Genomic DNA, 16,025 nt, shown 5'->3' on the forward strand with positions numbered 1-16,025 from the left:
CAAGTTTGACGGATTTAAATAATTTTGTTCTTTAAATTTTGCGAGGAGGTGAGTTACAACAGATTTCCAAAAATGTGTTAAATTTTTATTAATTTTCATCTTCTGTGGGTCAAAAGGTAAACAAAATATCCAATATATTATTAATATTAGACGTTCAACTCTATCAATGGCCAACGATGACCATTATCCAGTGTAATAACAAAGACTTCTCAATAACTGAGTAATATCAGTCCGAGTATTATATTATTTATCCTGCATCAAATTGGGATCCGATGATAGATGGATGATGAAACGATGTTTTAAAACCGTCTATCTGATTGAGTTTGCTCTCAATGAAGGGTACAATTTTTTCTTCTCTTCTAGTCTATGTAATTCTGATAAAGATGAAGCCACAGCTAGTCGGAGCTGGTTAAATTTGGTCAAACTACAATCAAATCTTAATTTTTCGCCAGAGTCAGTATGAATTTCAAATATAATCAATGGCTCCAAAACCTTTGACAAAGAACTACTGGAAATTACAACATCGATTCGCCATTTAATAGATGTACAAGTTGGCAACTTGGGCCCATAAGGAATAGTAGCAGTCATTTTAGCAGAATCGATCTCGTTTTGAATTATTTGGCTCAATTTTGACGGAATCCTGAAATAAAAAAATATTTAAATCAATTTGCGAATAAGAAAGTGTTTCGGTTACAAACCATAATCACCATAAACTTACCTCAACTCTTCACTCAAAATGTCAGTTAAACTTATTTGTCGATTCGTTGAGCGATATCGCATACAATTTCTGACCAAAATTACCAGATTCTGGACTAATAACTTAGATTCGGTATTTTGGAGATTTAATTCTGAAAGGACAGGAAGGTTTTCATCTAGAGGAGACCCAGTGCAAAGGTAGTCAATAACAGCTGTTAAGAAAAATAGAGATGAAAGGAAAATTAATAATTACGAAAAAATGTTAAAATATGAGCAACTGAAGGATAAGAGCATAGGACTAAGGATTCCTGTAATGATTTAAGAATTACATCTCATTATTAGCGACTAGTAATATGGGCGTAGCAAGGATATTTGTAAACAAGTGATCTTTACCTTTGATTAATTGTTGAAATGAAGATTGGGATAACTGTTGAGCTGATTTTAATGAATTTCTTACACATTTAGCTGTTTCACGGTTTCTCAGCAAAGGTAAATCAAAATTAGACATGTTTGCTTTTAAAAGTCTAAAAGATATTTACCAAACAAAAAGTAAACAATTTGAACTGCTGTTCAATAAATATCCAACTGCTTGTCAAAGTATTGCGATTGATCGATCTAACAATCGATACAATTCTTAAATTTGATCTACAATTAGATTAATTTCTCAACTCCGGAATTGCATAGATAAATCATATATTTTCGATTGATTATTTCAACCACTAGTCTAAAAATTTTATGATGCTAAAGATTATTACAACTTTCAATATTCGCAAACAAATGAGTGCCAAAAAATAGCCTCAGATCAGATCTAAAATTGATTAGTTGACTGGATTTTGAGATTGAAAAGCACATAATTATTCATTCGTTCCCAGAATAATGCGTGAAATCACACAAACATTTTTTCTATGCTGTACCAATGCAAATGGCTATGAATACCTCCAGAGATGTTAGAGAATTAACAGTTGTCAGTTTCACTCTTATGAGACTTTTTTGTCCCATATGTTGTTGTCATTAGTTTATGAGGCCATTAGTCCTTAGCGAAAGTTACGATGGCAATTAATCAGATAATCCGACCGATAAATAAAAATAACGTAAGATAATAAACGTATTTAAACATCCATTGCATTAAAAATTTAGTAAACATTACATATTTTTGAAATTAAAAAAAGAACCACTTCAAAGACATGAAAATGATGAACCTAAGCAAATTATTGAATTGTATATTTACTTTTTTACTTTCGAATGATTATTTCAGATTCTTGTAATTATTTTGAGTCTCAGTTTTACGATGAAACTGATTGTGGTTTTGAAGATGGTCGTATTTTCAGGTCAAATTTTACAATACAAAAAATTTTCTTTTCATTGATGGCCTCTGCACTGGTGAGATTTACACAAACTTGGATATAACAAAGATGATATCTCCAATATGATGAGTGATTTGGTTAAATTTACACGTTCGAACTTTTATTTTTAGTGGTTACAGGCGAAGGCGGTGAAGCGTTTTTATCATCTGGTTCATCGGATTCATCTAAATATGCTCGTCGAGCGATAAGGCTAAATAACAAAATGAAAGAAAAAACATGAATTTTTTGAATTGTGTGTTTGAGTGATAATAGGATGACAGAAGAGGAACAATAAGATCTGACAAATAGTGAAAACATTTTCAATACATTCACTGCTCTATTTAATGTGTGTTCAATACGTACTATAATTTGGCGAATATTAACAAATAAACTATTATTTTAAGATTAATGATGATTTGTAAATTGACAATGAAAAGAGTCAAATTTTGATCAAATAAAAAAAAGAAAAGGTAAAAAATATTCTTACTAATTTTTATACAAAATTACTTTTTAAATAACCCTTTCAATAGTAAGAAAGTTTATAGTTTTAAATTGCGAAACCTTTTGCATCCGCAAGCAATCTGTAACAAACAGACCGCAGATAAAATGATTCAAAACCAATTGCGGAATGAAGAGAGGAGATGTAAACAAATTAAAGTAAAAAACATTATTTGAAAAGATGTGTCATGAATACCAATAAGAACACTTATCAAGTCAAGATTAACTGATTTATATTATAAAAATATATAACTGAAATAAAAGCTACTGCATGGTCATCGATGAAATGAAAGGAGGTACAAAAGGCATTGACATTTATCGACTTACCTAGGCATAACAGGCCCACAAATAACATCACAACAATTGGCTATAATACTGCCTTTTGAGTAAGGGTTTTTGATGCCAGATCCTTTTTTGTAAGAAAAAGAGCCTTTAATATCTTCATTGGTAGTTTGATTGGAGCTAGCCAAGTAAGTATGGAAACCAGCAAGACCAAGAATCGACCAAACAGATAGGAAACATACTACTCCTTCATAAACACTGAATGGTGATTTTTTGACCGCTTCCAAGAAATTGTCATTCTTTGCCACTGCCAAATAAAAAAGATAAGGATTAATTAATGATCTTAGGGATCCGATTTGAAATATTGAACTTACATAAAATGATATGGACTATGACACAAGCGAAAACAAAAACTATAAGAGATGCCAAGGAAACAATGAACATGTAAAAATATCGATAGTTCCTTTTACCAACACAGTTACCAACCCACGGGCAGTGATGATCAAACCGTTCTAAAATAAGGAAAAGAATAAATTAAAATAATTGTTAAAAGGACGAAGGGATAGTTTTAAAAATGCCAAGCTCAATGCAAGCTTGAACTTGACAAAAAAAAATAAAAATAGATTTAAAATGATTGATTTTTCTACTAGTTTCAGCTCTGTCATTGTATGCAGCTTTTTTCAAGCAACTCGAAAAGATTGAATGTTAATTTTCATATGCTAATTTTAAAACATATCTGCCAGCCAACAATCTATAAGAAAATTTAATGGAGGATGAGAAACTTACCAACACAGTTGTCACATAAACTACAATGAGATGCTCTTGGCGGTCTAAAGATTTTACAAGTGAAACAATACTTCAACTTAATCAGCTGATTGTTTATACTGACTTCTTTCGTCCTAGGAGGAGGGCGATTTGGTAATTCTAAATAAAATAATGAAAGAATGTTAATACATGAAAAGGCAATGATCCAGCTAGAAAATACCTATTTGTTTCTCGATATAAGCAGCCTCTTCAGCTGAGGCTCTTGGGATAACACCAGGATCACTGAAACTGGTTCTTAATAAGGTAGAGAGGACAAATATAAACAATAGTCCTCCAACTACTGGAATGACTGGACTAATTTCTCGTGCCAGGAAAGGACAGCTAAATAGATGAAGAGAAAGAGCAAAATATAAATTAATTGAATGTTCAGGCAAACGTGGATGAGGACTAAAAATAAGAAACATACTCGAAGATAAAGAAAAGTGTACATGTTGACACAAGAACTAGAATTGTAAAACAGAAGATTCCCATTTCTTTAGCCATCATAATTTTACCATCACAGAAAAACCTATTGCGTCCGGGGAATATTTGCCATCTTTTTTTTCTCTTGTGTCCACTTTTTTTTCCATAGCTAGAAGTTCCTTCCCTCATTTTACGGTCTTCGTAGTCACGAGAAAAATGGGTTGAGTGAAGGCCGATAGTGCCTGAAGATATTGTTGGATAATTTGTTGATGTATCTCTAACACCGCTTCCAACTCCACCACCACTGGAGCAAACCCGAGAGGAATAATTATGTGAATGATGAGGTTGTTGAGTTGACTGAGGTTGTTGTGGTTGATACCTATTAGGTCCGTAGGAATGTGCTGGGATTTGCCCCGGATTAGATAGTTGATGATGGAATTCTTGTGGGTGAAGGTAATGTAATTGATGAGGATAATTGTACGATTTATGAGGTTCTCTTAATGAGTTCAGACCATAGAAAGCGGTGGATGGTCCACCAGGATTGACTGATGAAGATGAGTGATGATGAGAATGATGATGCGAATGATGATGGCCACCAGTTCCTTGACTGCCACAACCGCCACCTCCACCATCACCAGCACCGTTAGTGCCAGTTGGACCAGTTGAGTATGATGATGAACAAGGGTATGTCGGGGAAGGGTATGGATAAGCGTATGAACCAAAAGGCCCGATCAAATGACTACGATAATGGCTGCTGTATTGAGTAGGCCGGTTACTGTGGTTCCGATGGCTTCGATGGTCTTTATCTATCACAGATCCGCTATTATCATTGGCAATGTTCATGGTTAACCCCAATCAATGCTAGGGCGTATATCACTTTACAGCCTGGGCAAAATGAAAATAAAGAAGGCATGATTTCACAGCTTAGAAACATTGACTCAGATAAGAGACACTTAAAGGAAATTTAATGTTTACAATGGAAATGGTAATTAGGACGGGCAAGATTCAGTAAAACAAAGATAATTTCAAAGATAGACGTATGGATATAGTGAGAATTTGGTTTAATATTTATCAAATATCAACACAAATCACTGTAAACAAGGTAACCTGAAAAACACAGAGAAAGGAAGAGAAAACCAGAAAGATAAGGAGGAGGGATAGAAAGATAAGCAAGGAGAGAAATGGCATAGAAATGAATGGGGAAAATGGTCACAGTAATGAGAAATTACCTCAATGAAATAAGCTCATTGTTGGCGTATTAATCAGAATGGTGTTGGTCATGAAAGCATAATGATCCAAATAGCCAAATTTGTTGAATCAAACTAGTAGATCACAACAACTGCTAAGCCAAAGAAGATGAAAAATGATGACTTCAAGCGAGATGTCTCAATATGAAATCTAAAGACGCAAAGACCAAGCCTCTCTCTCTCTTTCTTTCACTCTTTAACAGAAGATACCTGTTTTTTCATCTTAATCTTTTTTTTGTTTTTTACGATTCATAAACAATTTGATGAATCAATAATTCCAACAATAAGCATCAAAAATCTATCAAAACAGCAACAGTCTTATTCATCCAATTTGATCCTAAAGCAAGTCAGGTACCACAGATTTATCATACCTGCAATTATTGCATAAAATTACTTCGATCTTGCCAGGATTCGAACCTGGAATCTCCTGATCCGTAGTCAGGCGCCTTATCCATTGGGCCACAAGATCAAGTCTTGGGGGTAAAGCCCAATGGGCCAACAATTAAAGACATGATGGTCCAAAAGTCGCGTGGAGGCCAAATGAACTCAGAACTCCAGGTGATGTAATGGCCAGTTTTCACGCATTTATGCCAAAAGCCATCGCATTGAAGTGCACTTGAAGGCAACTGGGTAGATCAACTCTGGCCATACTAAAAGAAAGAAAAAACAGAGAAATAATTAATCGTTAGACACGACAAATTATTTAAATACCTCAATTTGCCCGACTTCTTTATGTATCCAAAAATGAATAACAAAATCAGTTGTAAACATTAAAATTATTGCAATAACAAAATGAACTTTTCAGTAAAATGGAAAACGATGTTATCGAAACGCAGTGAGAGAAAAGAATGAAGAATACGAGAAAAAGCAACTTCTAAAAGATTCAGTAAATCCATGGCTAGTTATCATCAGAATGATAGACAGAAAGAGTCTTGCCGACGACAACGAGCAGAGTTACTGGATTGAAAATTATCTCTTCATGAAAGACTGTGAAATGATAATGAATCCAAAAATCATGGAGTAGACTCGGTCCCTGTGAACTCGCCAATTTAAGCTTTAAAACAAACAGAGAGTCCAATCCTTTTACAACTTTAACTCAAGCTACTAATCCAATTATTATTTTTCAAATTTTTTCTAACAATTGACCGGGACTTTCACACTATTTTGACAAAAAAAGACAAAAACTGTTTTCATCAAAAACTAGAATTTACCAAAATCAAAATGGACAGAGGTATTCGCAAAAAATTTCAATTCGAATTAAGAGTTATAACTTTGTAGGTTTGTAGGTGCATGCAAACTGAGTCCAATAGTGCTATTTAAAATTTCTCTGATCAACAGTTTTCGAGAAAATCGAGGTCGCAGGTTTAATAGATCTAACGCATCTATGCCAAAAGTCATTGCATTAAAGTGCACTTGAAGGCAACTGGGTCGATCAACTTAATCCATACTAAAGAAATGACAAAACTAAGAAATAATTAGTCGTTAGACACGCCAAATTATGTAAATATCTCTATTGACATAATAAAAAAGATCTGGACGAGAGGTTGACTTTTACCTGTTTTGAAAAAGTGATTTTGCCTGTCTTTTACTATGTTAAAAATTTCTCTTCTATTTCTGCATACGGTACTTTATGTTTCCTTCCTTCATATTTATTTTCTTGATTGGTCAACCAATCTTTAAAATGAGCGAAACAACCAGATTGAGTGAATTAAAAGGACATCACAGATTTCTGTTGTATCACTAGTTGAGATGGATTATGATTATAAACTTGACCATAAACTGGTTTATTAAAAAACTTTGTTTTGCCATTGAATACATAATGTAAAGGGTAGAATGCAAAAGGAATTGATGCAAGACAAGAGCGAGTTTAAACCAATATTACTGCATTTTTATTTCACATCAATATTAACCATGTGCTGAACATTACAAAATATTCAAATGACGTTCCATAACAAGATGAGGAGTACCCATAAGTTCTTTATCCGACAGAAATTCTGGAAAAATCAAATAAAAATAAACAAACAATTAATTATATTGTAAAAATGTCTGAAGTTGTTCAATTCACTTACCATTATACATGTCTTCGGGGCCAAAGTTCATATCTTGGCCTTTTAAAGTTTCAAGCATAGCATTTGAGCTTGAAAGAAAAGGTAAATGTCCGACTTGGGAAGCTGCTTTCCTTTCCATCATCAATTTCAATGGAGCCTGGACACCTTGATTTGATTGAAGAATAGAATAACTCAGTTGTTCTCTATTTTTCTCATACTATAATAAAACAAGAAAATATTGATTAGGTCAAACAATTAGAGTATATCTTCAAGTACTTACCGAGGCTTCAGAGGCCATTAATGGATGTTTCGATATTTTAGCTTGTGAATCATTTTCAAATCTAGAGTGAAAAAAACATCAAAAATGAATAAAATACATTTTGGTTATTATAACAAACTTACCCATCTAAAATCAAATTTCTTTCAGGATTGATTAAACGTGTACTATTCCCAGATTTAGAAGATGAAGCCATGGTTGACAATTAATTCTATCAAAGAAAATCAAAGTATAATTAATCAAAAGAAGCACAAGTTGAAATAATAACCGGACTGACTCAACAAATTCAAAAAAACATACGAAATACAGCAATTTCTCTAACAATAGCCCTCTTGTGTCTATTTTAACAGAAACTAACTTATTTTCACAGTTTGAATGAAAATTATTTTTTCGGTTTCAAATTCAATCAAACTCATGTTATAAATATTTCAGAGTTTTACAGATTATTATTTTCCACATATTTAACTATACGCTATCTAATAAGAAAGAAAAATGCTTGATCTAACCGTATTGCTATTTTAATTGTATATAATAAAATACAATACATCGTAAGATCGTGTAAGATAATTTTTTAGTGTTTTATTTTTTAATGTCCATATTAGTATTATATTACTGTTAGATTGTTATACCATTGACATGTCTTCGTGTTCAAATTTTAAATCTTGACCGTTTAAAGTTTCAAGCATAGCATTTGAGGTAGTAAGAAATGGTAAATGTCCAACGTTGGAAGCAGCTTTCCATTCCATCATCAATCTCTACTCTTCTCATGCTCTAATAATAAAACGAGAAAGTATTGATTAGGTCAAACAACTTGAGTATATCTTTTAATACTTACCGAGGCTTCAGAGGCCATCAATGGATGTTTCGATATTTTAGCTTGTGAATCATTTTCAAATCTAGAATGAGATAAAAAACAACAGAAATGAATAGAATTTGGTTATTACAGAAACATTATGTAACAAACTTACCTGTCTAGAATCAAATTATTTCAGCGATTGATTAAACGTCCTCTATTTTCAGATTCAGAAGATGAAGCCATGGTGGACAGTCAATGGATTTATTGGAATAATAATAGAATAAACGAGAATATACTTTTTAGTCAGGACATAACTCAATGCTATTTCATCACATATAGCAACTGATCTTACGAATGATCATAATTAATCAACAATGAAATCACTTATTGAAAAACAAATAAACCTTTTTTAATTTTCAAAATGCACATTCTTGAAAATAATAGTTCAAATTATGCCGCACTTCGTTGTCTTGACAGCATCACTACTCCGAGAGCTTTATGTTTTTTGTTCAATCACAGATTTAAATTGTTAAATTGATTTTAATACATGAATCTTGTTAAATCCAAACGAAAAATAATTAGTAATAAACTATACTGATTATGATTTAAAACAATAAAAATTAATTTTTTAATGGGTTCAGCTAATAAAATAATCTAATTGTACATACTGTTCTCCTTGTATCTCTGAAGCTGTGTATAAAGCGAGTCAAAACTTGGTCTAACTAAGCTCTGGTCTCCCTTCAGTTAACGTATTAATCTTTCGCCTTTTACTAAAGATTACCGTGGAGGGTGACACACAATATGAGCCTTTAGCGAATTTTTGCACCCCCCTCTGGGGGGTTATTATTAATCCAAAAACAGAAGCACACCCAATCATGAGTAAGGGTTAAACGAACCTCAATCAGCTCGTTTCTCTTAATCTTTGATTCAAAGTCTAACTTGGCTTTCAAAGATACGAGATTTCGCGGCTGACTTTATCCCTATTTCAGCTTAAATCAGTAACATGAGTAAACTAGATTAATTTGAACAAGTTAATTCCTAATTAATCTAATTAAGTACGATAATACTCATGAGCTTGAATTTCGACTCAGCAAGTTGACACTTTAAGAGGAATGAGCTGACGGTGTTTTTCCTGGTGTGTTCATTTATCCTTGCCATTCAATCTTTCAATTGATTTGTTGATAGCGGAGTAATCAATGAGAAGAATCTTGTTTGCAATTCTTACAGCAACTAGCGTAGCAATAGCTTATCTTGTCTATTCTTACAACCGATAGATTAGGGAATAACTTTGTGCTTGTGGTGTAAACCATGATAATTGTTTAGTTCATAGTCTACTCTTTTCAACATCATATCAGCCTTAAAACTTTTCCTGTTAATTAAGTGTAAGTAGTGTTTATTAAATTAAATAAATTTACATATTGTCCATCACCTTTGCATTGAGTGAGTTGCTCTTCAGTCATTTTTGGTTACCATCCGCATTTTGGGTATCTCTATGTGTATACCAAGTTTCCTTTTTTGCAACTTCAATTAACATTTTTCTGTTGGTTTTCTTAATTCTATTCTTTTTCTTTGTTTTTTTCAGGATCACTTTCCATCTGTAATAATGAATATTGCTAGGTTGAATATATTAGGGACGTTGCGCCCTACTTTATCAAGACTTCCTGGTTCATACTACTCTTTTGGACGGCACTTTACATCTACAAGTGATGGTAAACAAATTGACCGATTTTCTCATTATGATCTCAATATTCTCCTGTTTTGATATCTATTTTTCCTTTTTCATGTATTTAAAGGGAACTACGTTACCTGTGATGTTAGAAATGGTGTTGCTGTTGTTAAATTTAGTGACCCAAAAGAAAAAGTCAATAGCCTTTCAGAAGGTCTAACCAGTGAAATGAAAGTTCATCTAGATCGACTTCTGACCGATTCAAGTATTATAGCGGGTGTCTTAATCTCTGGTAAACCCTCAAATTTCATTGTTGGAGCTGATATTGGCATGCTAGAAAAATGTAAATCAGCTGGTGAAGCCGAGACCCTTGCCCGAGGTAAGCCCATATTCCAATTTATTTTCTGCTATTTCCTTTGCATCTGTTGAACTCCCTCTCATATCTTGATCTTTCTTTTGAACTTAGGTGGCCAAGAAATGCTTTTACGACTCAGATCAAGCTCTAAACCCATCGTCGCTGCTATAATGGGCCAATGTCTTGGTGGTGGTTTAGAAGTAGCAATGAACTGTCACTACCGAATTGCAGTTAAAGATAAAAAGACTGTATTAGGCCTTCCTGAAGTTATGTTGGGCTTATTACCAGGAGCAACTGGAACTCAGCGTCTCCCTGCTTTGATAAGCCTTCCAGAGGCCTTAACAATGATGTTAACAGGAAAGCAAGTGCGTGCTGATAAAGCAAAGAAATTGGGTTTAGTCGATCTTACTGTAAATCCATTAGGTCCTGGTATAAAATCTCCTGAAAGTCTAACTTTAGAATACTTAGAAGAAGTTGCTGTTCAAATCGCTGAACAGTTAGCTAAAGGAAAATTAACTACCAATCGTACAAGACCTTTACCGGAGAGTAAGTGTTTGATTAAGATTTAATATCTTTCTATCTCTGTAATCTACAAATGCTCTTTTTCATTTAGGAATTCAAGCTCTACTTTTCAAAAATCAATGGGTTCGTGATAATCTTGTTTTTGCAAAAGCTAAGCAAGGAGTGATGAAGCAAACACAAGGACTTTACCCAGCTCCCCTTAAGATACTTGATGTTGTAAAAACTGGATTAGAAAGAGGTGAACAAGCTGGACTTGAAGCTGAAAGACGAGGTTTCGGTGAACTATCTCAAACCCCACACTCAAAATCTTTAATTGGTCTTTTTAGAGGTCAAACTCTCTGTAAAAAAAATAGATTTGGTAAACCAGCTAGAGAACCTAAAACAATAAGCGTACTCGGTGCAGGTTTAATGGGTGCAGGAATTGCTGCTGTATCATTAGATAAGGGATATGATGTTGTATTAAAAGATATGAATGCCAACGGATTAACCAGAGGTGATCAACAAATTCAAAAAATTTATGGTGGCTATCTTAAAAAGAAAAAGATCACTCAATCTGAAAAGGACGTTTATCTTTCACGACTAAACCCAACATTGAACTATGCTGACATAGCCAATTCAGATATTGTCATTGAAGCTGTATTTGAGGATATAAAAGTAAAACACGCCGTCGTCAAGGAAGTCGAGAAGTATGTTCGACCTGATTGTATATTTGCATCTAATACATCAGCGTTACCAATTGCACAAATCGCCGAAGCTTCTCAACGACCAGAAAACGTTGTAGGAATGCATTATTTTTCACCAGTTGATAAAATGCAACTTTTAGAGATTATTACCACAGACAAGACAAGCAAAGAAGCTGCTTCTCAAGCTGTTCAAGTCGGTTTAAAACAAGGAAAAGTCGTCATTGTTGTAAAAGATGGTCCAGGATTTTATACAACACGAATTCTCTCCTTCACCATGTCTGAGGCTTTCCGACTTCTTCAAGAAGGTGTTGAGCCAACTAAACTCGACAAATTATCTAAAGCCTATGGATGGCCTGTCGGAACTGCTACTCTTCTAGATGAAGTGGGTATGGATGTTGGTGCACATATTGGCGTTTACTTGGAAGGTATTTTCAAAGAACGAATCGCTGGTGGAACTCGTGAATTGGGAGATGCTATTATGGCCTCAGGCTTCTACGGTAAATATAATTAATTCATTAAATTATAGTTTTTATCAACAAATAGCCTATTCTGCATTATCCTATTATAGTATTTATTGGCCAAAGTTCATTTTCAATCAACCTCTTCAAGAGTACTCTTTAGGTGCGCTAGACTTTTTATCATGATTAAATAACAACCTTTGGATTGTTATTACATTTTATGTTGTTTATCAAAGATAGGGTAATTGCAATGTGATTTTAATAACTTTCACAATTGAAACAGCAAAAAACATCTAAAAATCGTCAATTGAACTTGAGTAATCTCTAGTTTCAGTCTAAACTATGCAATGACAAACTCTTAAGTTAGTCATGTAAAACATTGTCTTTCGTTTTATCAATTTTGTCAGTTATTCTTTGTATCTTTAGATAACCAGATTTGTATTTCCAAAGTCATCAGTTGATAATCACCCATGACAGAGTCAGTGTAATTTTACTTTTCCCATAGATTTTGATCTTTTATTTTTTGTTTATGGATTTTTTTAAATAATCAAGTTAATTCTTGACTCAAAAAAAACATTTAAGTTTGACTTTTATCTCTCAGCAATATCCAAAGTGGTAGATAAAAGCTGTCGAAGCCTTCAAAATTGATGAACAACTTTCCAAGTTTTTAAATCAAGATCTAGTAAGGTAGTTCGGACAACTGCGTAATTTTTCGCTGGGTCAAAGACCAAACTTGAAGAATGACCATTGGTCAATATTAAGTTACACATTGACAACCTCTGCAAATAGAACCGGTTTATTAGCTTTGATTTGCTTAGCATTTGATTTAATCTCTGATTATTTCTCTGTCAACTTGGATGATGAATTGTGAAAATTTATCTCGATTGGATCTTACCTTGACAAACAAGAATACCAGAGTTTGGTCTATTCGATCTATAACTTATATTTTTCTGCTAATCAATTAATTGTTGCCCTTACTAACTTAAATTAAATACTATTCTAATTGCTATTCAGGTCGCAAAGCTGGTAAAGGATGGTACATCTATGACAATTCCGCTAAAAAAGGTTCACCTAGACAAATGAATCCTGAAGCCTTGGCGATTCTCAAGCGTCATTCACTCACGCCAAAATTAGAGTAAGTTGAAAATTGTCGTTATTTTTGACGAATTAAGTATTTACTTCTCTAATTGTTTTTCATTCTTTCTCTTCATTAGAAATACCGATGAACAAATTCAAATGAGACTAATTGTTCGTATGGTAAACGAAGCCATTCTGTGTTTACAAGAAGGTGTTCTTCATAATCCTGTGAGTTATTGAAATAAATGTTATTTCTTATTTATGTAATATTTATTTACAAATTTGTTAATTCATTTGTATTATATTTATCTTTCTGTGATTTTAGCTGGAAGGTGATGTCGGTGCCGTATTTGGACTTGGATTCCCTCCTTTCCATGGTGGACCATTCCGTTTCGTTGATCATTATGGAGCTGGACGACTTGTATCATTGATGGAAACATTCCAGAATGCTTATGGTCCTGAATTTGCTCCTTGTCAATTGTTACTTGATCACGCTAAAGACCCAACTCTTCGATTCCATAAATAATAAATTGTTTCACACTTTTTTCTACAATTAAATGAATATCATGAAGGTATTTTTATTATCTGTAAAAATTATTTACAACAATTAAACATTTAGTATTTAATTTAGATTCTTATCATTTCTTGTGAGTACCAAAAAACGGTAAACTGAAAAATTCAATCAACGTTTCAAAAGAGCAGGTGAGTTTATGATATTTTCATGAATCCAAACTTTGATCAACGGATTCTTTTCATTTAAGTGATTATGATTGCTCTGTTATTTTATTTCAATAAATTGCAAGAGTCGCAGCTATAAAAGTAATAAATGCTAAATTGCTTGAAATCAAAGGATAACCAAAAAACTGTCTTCACTTTCATTTTCCACTGTTGGTTGAGTCAAGTTAATTACATAGTAGACATTCGGAAAAGAGAAAGTAAAATTGAAATTATGATGATTATAATTATTATTGATAAACGATTATCTTTAGTCTTTCAATCATTATGGCTAATCAACCCATTTAATCACAGCTTTTAATCATTTAAATTATCGAAAGGAGAAGAAATAAGTCAAGTTAAAGTGATCGATTCGTCAATTTTGTTGGAGTCAACAACAAAAGTAAAGATGATGAGGTTCTGGTCAAATAAATTAGTGGTTACCTGTTAGCAGTGGTCAACAGAGAGCAAATAGGTAAGAGAGAGAGAAAAAAGTGAATACTAACCAAAGAAGCGGAATAATCAAGATGAAAGGTCAATATGAAAGGATGACCGGGGTTAAAGATACAAAAAAGTGAAGGTTCATTACCATAGCCTCGAGGTAATTCCCTAGGCCAGCGAACCATCAATTCAGTGTAAACATCAGATTCCAGTCAAAGACCTCACAGACTCTCTCTCTTTTTATCTTCTCGTCTTCTCTTACTCTCTCATTAACTCTCACTTTCCTATTTCAACCAACAGTAAGGCCAAAAACTCGGGAGATCAAAACAAAAACGAGTGAGGCCATTAAAAACGAAGTCGAAGTAAAAGTAAAACTCAGGTAGAGATTTTATTTCAGTTTAAATTCATTCCTCACTCAGTGAAAACAACTTTTGATTGTTTAACCGTATTCCTTGCACTTGATTATAACACCAGTTAACTTCATGATGATTTTTAATTACATTACAATTGTTTTAGTTTTAATCTCAATCTCAGGTCAATCAGAAGGCCGAATTGCAAGAAATGAAGGTTCATTTGGAAATAATTCAAAACCCGAAACCAGTAGTAAAACAACTGAATCGGTCTCTTCAACGCGATCACCAACATCAACGGCACTTCCTTCCTCAACTCCATCGCCTTCATCATCAACCACACAATCCGATTCCCTGAAGGTAATCGATGTCAATGGAAACAGTGTTCAACTTTTCGCTGGTTCAGGAACCAATTTCGCTACTAATATTGCTAACGTCATTCAGAACAATCTATCCAAATTAACCAATCGCCTTGCTGATCAAATCAGTTGGCTAAATACAACGGAAACTGTGAACAGTCTTTGGAATGATATTCGTCGAAGTGATTTAATTCAATCTCCGATTGCTATGACTGCAGCTGGTTTAACCTTTTTTGGGTTTGTCTCGATGATGACTCTTTACCTTTTCCCATCTTTGAGATCAGCATCATTCCCGGTTAATTATAAAAGTCAACTGCAAAAAATTGGTCAATTGGGTCGATCAGTGGAGGAAATTGCAGTTACTGTTAATAAAGCGATTGACAGTTATGCTCGAAGTGAACCCGATACTTGTATGATGATGGCTCTCTGTACTTTGGGTAATGCTAAGCAAGTTTCAAGAAAAAGTCGAACCATTGACACAATCAATACTTTTTTAAAGTAAGTTTTATTAATAATAAACTTAAATGATTCCGTTAACTCAATTTTTCATTTCTTCCTCAGTTTTCCTGGTTTAGATGAATTCATTTTGTCCAATAAAAAATGGCGCGATTCCCATGCTTATGGTCGTGATGGTGGTGATTGTGAGGCAATTAATATGAACCAAAAATGTCCATTCAACTACGATACCTGGAAGCTTTTGTTGTCGAGTCTAAGCTCGGTCATTTGATTTTTTTACTCGTAAACATATATTATACTTTATTACGGCCTTTTTAATCAACTATTTTCTCAAATAATAAACTTTCTTTTGGATAACCTGCCAATTGCAATTGTCATAATCTTTTTTTTTCAACTTTCATATGAACAAATCAGCATTCAAAAGAGTAAAACCGGCTGACCGGTCAATTTAAATGAATCCCATTACAAAAAGCAATATTGTATTTACCAGGTAAAAATGTCGAGATCAGTCCAATCAAATGTTGAGTCAA

At 33.5% G+C, this 16,025-nt stretch overlaps 5 protein-coding genes, 1 long non-coding RNA gene and 2 other non-coding genes across 10 annotated transcripts; 3 read left to right on the forward strand and 5 right to left on the reverse strand.

Annotated features, from left to right (window-relative positions):
• Window positions 1–63: 63 nt before the first annotated feature.
• Window positions 64–1,282, reverse strand: LOC107359550 (COMM domain-containing protein 5). The gene is made up of 3 exons (XM_015926040.3): window positions 1,090–1,282; window positions 719–908; window positions 64–640 (listed from the first exon to the last, which is right to left on the reverse strand). Exons 1-3 carry the CDS (start codon window positions 1,202–1,204, stop codon window positions 310–312), a joined length of 636 nt encoding a protein of 211 aa, XP_015781526.2. The 5' UTR covers window positions 1,205–1,282; the 3' UTR covers window positions 64–309.
• Window positions 1,283–1,796: 514 nt separating this feature from the next.
• LOC107359548 (palmitoyltransferase ZDHHC9) lies at window positions 1,797–5,403 on the reverse strand. The gene is made up of 7 exons (XM_015926032.3): window positions 5,276–5,403; window positions 4,051–4,931; window positions 3,805–3,965; window positions 3,606–3,743; window positions 3,194–3,331; window positions 2,865–3,126; window positions 1,797–2,250 (listed from the first exon to the last, which is right to left on the reverse strand). The coding sequence occupies exons 2-7, from the start codon at window positions 4,887–4,889 to the stop codon at window positions 2,145–2,147; spliced, it is 1,644 nt and encodes a 547-aa protein (XP_015781518.2). The 5' UTR covers window positions 4,890–4,931; window positions 5,276–5,403; the 3' UTR covers window positions 1,797–2,144.
• Window positions 5,404–5,689: 286 nt separating this feature from the next.
• On the reverse strand, window positions 5,690–5,762 carry TRNAR-ACG (transfer RNA arginine (anticodon ACG)). Its single transcript has one exon. It is a non-coding gene; the product is annotated as a tRNA-Arg (tRNA).
• A 1,397-nt stretch (window positions 5,763–7,159) lies between these two features.
• Pomp (proteasome maturation protein) lies at window positions 7,160–7,907 on the reverse strand. Its single transcript, XM_015926041.3, has 4 exons — window positions 7,744–7,907; window positions 7,622–7,682; window positions 7,363–7,558; window positions 7,160–7,287 (listed from the first exon to the last, which is right to left on the reverse strand). Exons 1-4 carry the CDS (start codon window positions 7,812–7,814, stop codon window positions 7,217–7,219), a joined length of 399 nt encoding a protein of 132 aa, XP_015781527.1. The 5' UTR covers window positions 7,815–7,907; the 3' UTR covers window positions 7,160–7,216.
• A 270-nt stretch (window positions 7,908–8,177) lies between these two features.
• On the reverse strand, window positions 8,178–8,668 carry LOC107359552 (uncharacterized). The gene is made up of 3 exons (XR_001568115.3): window positions 8,587–8,668; window positions 8,454–8,514; window positions 8,178–8,389 (listed from the first exon to the last, which is right to left on the reverse strand). It is a non-coding gene; the product is annotated as an uncharacterized LOC107359552 (long non-coding RNA).
• Window positions 8,669–9,138: 470 nt separating this feature from the next.
• On the forward strand, window positions 9,139–9,255 carry LOC112538623 (U5 spliceosomal RNA). The gene has a single exon (XR_003081861.1). It is a non-coding gene; the product is annotated as a U5 spliceosomal RNA (small nuclear RNA).
• A 491-nt stretch (window positions 9,256–9,746) lies between these two features.
• Mtpalpha (monolysocardiolipin acyltransferase Mtpalpha) lies at window positions 9,747–13,801 on the forward strand. Of its 3 annotated transcripts, none has more exons than XM_089267458.1 (8): window positions 9,747–9,910; window positions 9,997–10,123; window positions 10,208–10,459; window positions 10,547–10,981; window positions 11,049–12,137; window positions 13,113–13,233; window positions 13,313–13,403; window positions 13,501–13,801. In XM_089267458.1, the coding sequence occupies exons 2-8, from the start codon at window positions 10,018–10,020 to the stop codon at window positions 13,699–13,701; spliced, it is 2,295 nt and encodes a 764-aa protein (XP_089123584.1). In that variant the 5' UTR covers window positions 9,747–9,910; window positions 9,997–10,017; the 3' UTR covers window positions 13,702–13,801. The 3 variants fall into 3 exon arrangements, with proteins under 3 accessions (XP_089123584.1, XP_015781517.1, XP_015781516.1); XM_015926031.3 differs by having other exon boundaries at window positions 9,747–9,854; XM_015926030.3 differs by having other exon boundaries at window positions 9,747–9,796.
• A 916-nt stretch (window positions 13,802–14,717) lies between these two features.
• Window positions 14,718–15,860, forward strand: LOC107359442 (uncharacterized). Its single transcript, XM_015925919.3, has 2 exons — window positions 14,718–15,537; window positions 15,601–15,860. Exons 1-2 carry the CDS (start codon window positions 14,813–14,815, stop codon window positions 15,764–15,766), a joined length of 891 nt encoding a protein of 296 aa, XP_015781405.1. The 5' UTR covers window positions 14,718–14,812; the 3' UTR covers window positions 15,767–15,860.
• Window positions 15,861–16,025: the final 165 nt, after the last annotated feature.

This window comes from Tetranychus urticae, chromosome 2 (assembly GCF_039701765.1).
Source record: "Tetranychus urticae isolate SD_2017Ah chromosome 2, NJAU_TeUrti_SD_1.0, whole genome shotgun sequence".
In the NCBI taxonomy this organism is placed as follows: domain Eukaryota; kingdom Metazoa; phylum Arthropoda; class Arachnida; order Trombidiformes; family Tetranychidae; genus Tetranychus; species Tetranychus urticae.

Bases quoted from the DNA above. Each gene is read 5' to 3' on its own strand.
- Mtpalpha (XM_089267458.1), top strand. From the start codon at position 10,018: ATGAATATTGCTAGGTTGAATATATTAGGGACGTTGCGCCCTACTTTA. The intron at 10,124-10,207 runs GTAAACAAATTG...ATGTATTTAAAG, and splicing joins CTTTACATCTACAAGTGATG to GGAACTACGTTACCTGTGAT. The intron at 10,460-10,546 runs GTAAGCCCATAT...TTTTGAACTTAG, and splicing joins AGCCGAGACCCTTGCCCGAG to GTGGCCAAGAAATGCTTTTA.
- LOC107359442 (XM_015925919.3), top strand. From the start codon at position 14,813: ATGATGATTTTTAATTACATTACAATTGTTTTAGTTTTAATCTCAATC. The intron at 15,538-15,600 runs GTAAGTTTTATT...TTTCTTCCTCAG, and splicing joins ACAATCAATACTTTTTTAAA to TTTTCCTGGTTTAGATGAAT.
- Pomp (XM_015926041.3), bottom strand. From the start codon at position 7,814: ATGGCTTCATCTTCTAAATCTGGGAATAGTACACGTTTAATCAATCCT. The intron at 7,683-7,743 runs GTAAGTTTGTTA...TTTTCACTCTAG, and splicing joins AGAAATTTGATTTTAGATGG to ATTTGAAAATGATTCACAAG. The intron at 7,559-7,621 runs GTAAGTACTTGA...GTTTTATTATAG, and splicing joins TAATGGCCTCTGAAGCCTCG to TATGAGAAAAATAGAGAACA.
- LOC107359550 (XM_015926040.3), bottom strand. From the start codon at position 1,204: ATGTCTAATTTTGATTTACCTTTGCTGAGAAACCGTGAAACAGCTAAA. The intron at 909-1,089 runs GTAAAGATCACT...TTTTCTTAACAG, and splicing joins ATTTCAACAATTAATCAAAG to CTGTTATTGACTACCTTTGC. The intron at 641-718 runs GTAAGTTTATGG...TTTTTATTTCAG, and splicing joins ATTTTGAGTGAAGAGTTGAG to GATTCCGTCAAAATTGAGCC.
- LOC107359548 (XM_015926032.3), bottom strand. From the start codon at position 4,889: ATGAACATTGCCAATGATAATAGCGGATCTGTGATAGATAAAGACCAT. The intron at 3,332-3,605 runs GTAAGTTTCTCA...TCCTTATTTTAG, and splicing joins TTTATGTGACAACTGTGTTG to AACGGTTTGATCATCACTGC. The intron at 2,251-2,864 runs GTAAGTCGATAA...TTTGTTATTTAG, and splicing joins TGTGGGCCTGTTATGCCTAG to CCTTATCGCTCGACGAGCAT.